The sequence below is a fragment of the Alligator sinensis genome, unplaced genomic scaffold (assembly GCF_000455745.1).
Source record: "Alligator sinensis unplaced genomic scaffold, ASM45574v1 scaffold1165_1, whole genome shotgun sequence".
Lineage (NCBI taxonomy): Eukaryota > Metazoa > Chordata > Crocodylia > Alligatoridae > Alligator > Alligator sinensis.
Genome location: NW_005842477.1, coordinates 1,086,980 through 1,087,452, shown reverse-complemented (window position 1 = coordinate 1,087,452; position 473 = coordinate 1,086,980). Strand labels below are relative to the sequence as shown.

The window sequence follows — 473 nt, the reverse complement described above, 5'->3', positions numbered from 1 at the left end:
CCGCCCCCGCCACCCGCGTACTTCTCGAAGTTCTTCACCAGCATCTCCACGGCGCACTCCAGGTCCGTGTGCTGCTGCTGAACGTTCGTCATCCCGGCCCTGAGGGGGCAAGAGACCATGTCACGAACGTCCCAGCCTGCCCAGGCGGGCACTGGGGCTGGCGGGCACTGTCCTGATGGTGCAGCAGAACCCAGAGGACATCATGGGGACTGTACAGGTCATGGTCACACACATGTGCAAAGGCATGTGTGTTCACCATGGGCTAGAGAGTGCACAGGCCTGTTGCTAGAGTAGTGCCGGGCAGTTCACAGGGTTGGGGCCAGCTCAGATCCAGGCCCGTATTCCATCCGTACGGACCTGCCTGCAGCCACCAGTGCTGCTGCCCAGTACAGATCAGCTCCCTTACTGAATAGGACTGGCCCTGGGTGCAATGGGGTCGTTACGGGCCTGGAGACAGGATGCTTGACCTGCAT

General features: G+C 61.3%; 1 protein-coding gene across 1 annotated transcript in view; it reads right to left on the bottom strand.

Annotated features, from left to right (window-relative positions):
* Positions 1-95, bottom strand: part of S100A16 (S100 calcium binding protein A16) — a 4,665-nt gene extending 4,570 nt beyond the window's left edge. Inside the window, exon 1 of the mRNA XM_025212645.1 lies at positions 31-95. Within this exon, the coding sequence (XP_025068430.1) occupies positions 31-92 (62 nt within the window). The 5' untranslated portion in view covers positions 93-95. The remainder of the gene's footprint in view (positions 1-30) is intronic.
* Between the last annotated feature and the right edge of the window lie 378 nt (positions 96-473).